This window comes from Octopus bimaculoides, chromosome 22 (assembly GCF_001194135.2).
Source record: "Octopus bimaculoides isolate UCB-OBI-ISO-001 chromosome 22, ASM119413v2, whole genome shotgun sequence".
NCBI classification, from domain to species: domain Eukaryota; kingdom Metazoa; phylum Mollusca; class Cephalopoda; order Octopoda; family Octopodidae; genus Octopus; species Octopus bimaculoides.
This window is the reverse complement of record NC_069002.1, coordinates 12,602,798-12,606,218: the sequence shown is the minus strand read 5'-3', so window position 1 is coordinate 12,606,218 and position 3,421 is coordinate 12,602,798. Positions and strand designations below refer to the sequence as shown.

At 39.2% G+C, this 3,421-nt stretch overlaps 1 protein-coding gene across 1 annotated transcript in view; it reads left to right on the top strand.

Annotated features, from left to right (window-relative positions):
- Positions 1-681: 681 nt before the first annotated feature.
- The window catches only part of LOC106878247 (poly [ADP-ribose] polymerase tankyrase-1), a 35,177-nt gene continuing 32,437 nt past the window's right edge, over positions 682-3,421 (top strand). The window contains exons 1-3 of the mRNA XM_052975647.1: positions 682-744; positions 1,259-1,353; positions 2,437-2,503. Of these exons, the coding sequence (XP_052831607.1) occupies positions 682-744; positions 1,259-1,353; positions 2,437-2,503 (225 nt within the window). The remainder of the gene's footprint in view (positions 745-1,258; positions 1,354-2,436; positions 2,504-3,421) is intronic.

The window sequence follows — 3,421 nt, the reverse complement described above, 5'->3', positions numbered from 1 at the left end:
ATTGTTGGTATTAAAAATGTAGTGAGCTGGCAGAATTGTTAGCACATTTGGCAAAATGCTTAGCTGCATTTCATCAGTCTTTATGTTCTGAGTTCAAATGCTTCCAATGTTGACTTCGCCTTTTATCTTTTTAAGTACCAGTTGAGTACTGGGGCCAATGTTATTGACTTACTCCCACTCCAAAATTTCAGGCCTTGTGTTTATAAGGGAAAGGATTATTATTATTATCATTATTATTATTATTATTATTATTATTATAAATGTCACAAAGATTGATGTTGTTGTTCATCTTTTTGGGGTCTGTAAAATAGGTCCCAGTTGGGCATTGGAATTGATGTAACTGACTACACCCCTCACCTAAAATTTCAGGCCTTGTATCTATAATAGGAAGAATTATTATTATTATTATTATTATTAAAAGATGGTGGGTTGGTAGAGTCAGTAGAGCATCTCAAAATGTCTTGCTGTATTTGTTCCAGATATTTTCAGTCCTGTTTAGGTCAGCTTTAACTTTAATCCCTCCAGGGCCAATAAAAATAAAACACTAGTCAAGTACTATCATCAGTTCAATTTACTAAAACCTTCCCCTAAAATTTCTGGCCTTGGGTCTGTGGTAAAATCAATTGCTGAAAACAGTAAGCTTACCAAATTGTTAGTGTTGCAGCATCATGGTTCTTGTTCATGGTTCTTTATGTTCTGAGTTCCAATCTTGCCAAGGCTAATTTTGCTTTTCATCCCTCCAGGGTCAGTAAAATAGAATACTAACCAAGTATAGAAGTTGCTGATATCTACTTATCCCCTGCCCTCAAAAATTGCTAGCCTTGTGCCTAAATCAGAAACCATTAGTGAGCTGACAGAATCGTTAGCACACCTGGCAAAATGCTTAGCAGCATTTCATTCACTCTAACTTTCTGAGTTCAAATTCCACCCAGGGCAACTTTGCCTTTTGTCCTTCCAGGGCCGATAAAATAAGTACCAGTTGAGTACTGGGGATCGATGTAATTGACTTAACCCCTTCCTCAAAACTGCCAGCCTTGTGTCGAAAATTTGAAATCATTATTTTATCTTTCCCTTGTTTCAGTCGTTGGACTGTGGCCATGCTGGGGCAGCACTGCTTGAAAGTCTTTAGTCAAACTAAATTTATTCCTGCACTTAATTTTTAAGCCTGGTATTTATTCTGTTGGTCCCTTAATTAATTAATTAATTAATTTATTTATTTATTTATTTATTTATTAATTTATTTATTTTTGTTTTGTAGTCAACGCCTCTTCATTTGGCTGCTGGTTATAACCGAACACAGATAGTTAAATTATTACTACAACACAGAGCAGATGTCCATGCCAAAGATAAAGGGTAAGTGTACCTTGGTTTTTTTGATTTGTTCATCCCCTTCACACACAGACACACCTTGATGCAGGTGTGGCTGTGTGGTAAGAAGTTTGCTTCCCAACCACTTGGTTCCAGGTTCAATTTTACTGCATGGCACCTTGGGCAAGTGTCTTCTACTGGGTCGACTAAAGCATTGTGCGGGGATTTAATAGACGGTAACTGAAAGAAGCCTGTTGTGTATATAAATGTGTGTGTGTGTGTGTGTACTTTTCTCTTTTATTTGGATTAACAAGGCTACCAATGGTTTCATGCAGAGAGAGAAATCTCTCTACCCATGCAGTGTTGAGCACTCATTCTTACTGTTCGATATTTGTGTGTGTGTATGTGTGCGTGTGCGCATGTGCACATGCATGTATGGGTTTGAGTGTGCTACTGTTTCCTTGCCTTGGCATTGTGCAATAGTTGTAAACAAGGTCCTGTTATGTAAGTGGTGTCCTTCATTTTAAAACTTCCATGAAAACATGTCTGGTCATGGGGGAATATTACCTTACCTTGGAAACCAGGGAGTGTTTGTGACAGGAAGGGCATCCAGCCATAGATAATCTTCAACAAATTTCATCTGACTCCTGCAAGCATGGAAAAGTGAACATTAAAACTATGATGATGACATGCATGTATGTATAATATATATATATATATATATATATATATAATTTATTTATGCGCCCTTTTAAAGCCTAGCCAGGCTCATGGTCCTGGTTTCTATGGCGTATGTGTTCCCCCCAGCTGCCAGTCCATTGCAGCGTTACTAAAGAAACAGGAAGAAAGAGTGAGAGAAAAATGGGGTGAAAGAGTACAACAGGGGTCGCCACCACCCCCTGCCGGAGCCTCATGGAGATTTAGGTGTTTTTGCTCAATAAACACACACAACGCCCCGGTCTGGGAATCGAAACGGCGATCCTCCAACCGCGAGTCCGCTGCCCTAACCACTGGGCCATTGTGCCTCCACACACACACACACACACATACACACACACATACACACACACACACACACACACACACACATATGTGAACTTACATTTTTTTTTTGTTTTGTCTTTGCAGAGGATTGGTTCCCTTACACAATGCCTGTTCATATGGTCATTACGAAGTCACAGAAATGCTTTTAAAGGTAAACCGACAATTATTCTGCTGGAATACTTTCTTTCAGGAATCACGTTTTCCTCTCTTTTGCCAAATTTTCTTTTTTTTTTTGTAATGATGTAAAAAAAAAAGTTGTTTTTAGTGTTGCCTCGACTTCATGTTATGTTGGTAAACTAATGTTACCATTATAGAAGCGGTGTCCTTTGTTTGCAATCTTCTGTGAAAACATATCTGGTTAAGGGAGAAATATTACTTTGGAAACTGGTGAGGGTTGGTGACAGGAAGTGCATCCAACTGTAGAAAATCTCTCTCAACAAATTCCTTCCATGGAAATGTAGACTTGAATACTATGATGAACAATGTATCTAGGATTACATTATTGAATGTGTCCATTTTTGGAAAAGGATGTCATTTGCAGATGCTTTGGTTGCTATTTATGACAGGTCAAGCAACTGTATGACTATATTGATGTTTCTGTTATTCTTTTATGGTGTGTGCCTCTGATCAAGGTACATAACTCTGCTTGCTCCAGTTTACCTGACTGACAAAAGATAAAAAAAGGAGAATGGACTACAGCATGATTTGTGTAGGTGTGTCTGTTTGTACACACACACACACACACCAAGTCAGCAGGGTTGGCATCATTTGAAGGCTAGAATGATGCAAAGTGCATGGTGACCAGGCAATGTATAACATCTGATAAGTATATATATATCATCATCATCATCATCATCGTTTAACGTCCGCTTTTCATGCTAGCATGGGTTGGACGATTTGACTGAGGACTGGTGAAACCGGATGGCAACACCAGGCTCCAGTCTGATTTGGCAGAGTTTCTACAGCTGGATGCCCTTCCTAACGCCAACCACTCAGAGAGTGTAGTGGGTGCTTTTACGTGTCACCCGCACGAAAACGGCCACGCTCGAAATGGTGTCTTTTATGTGCC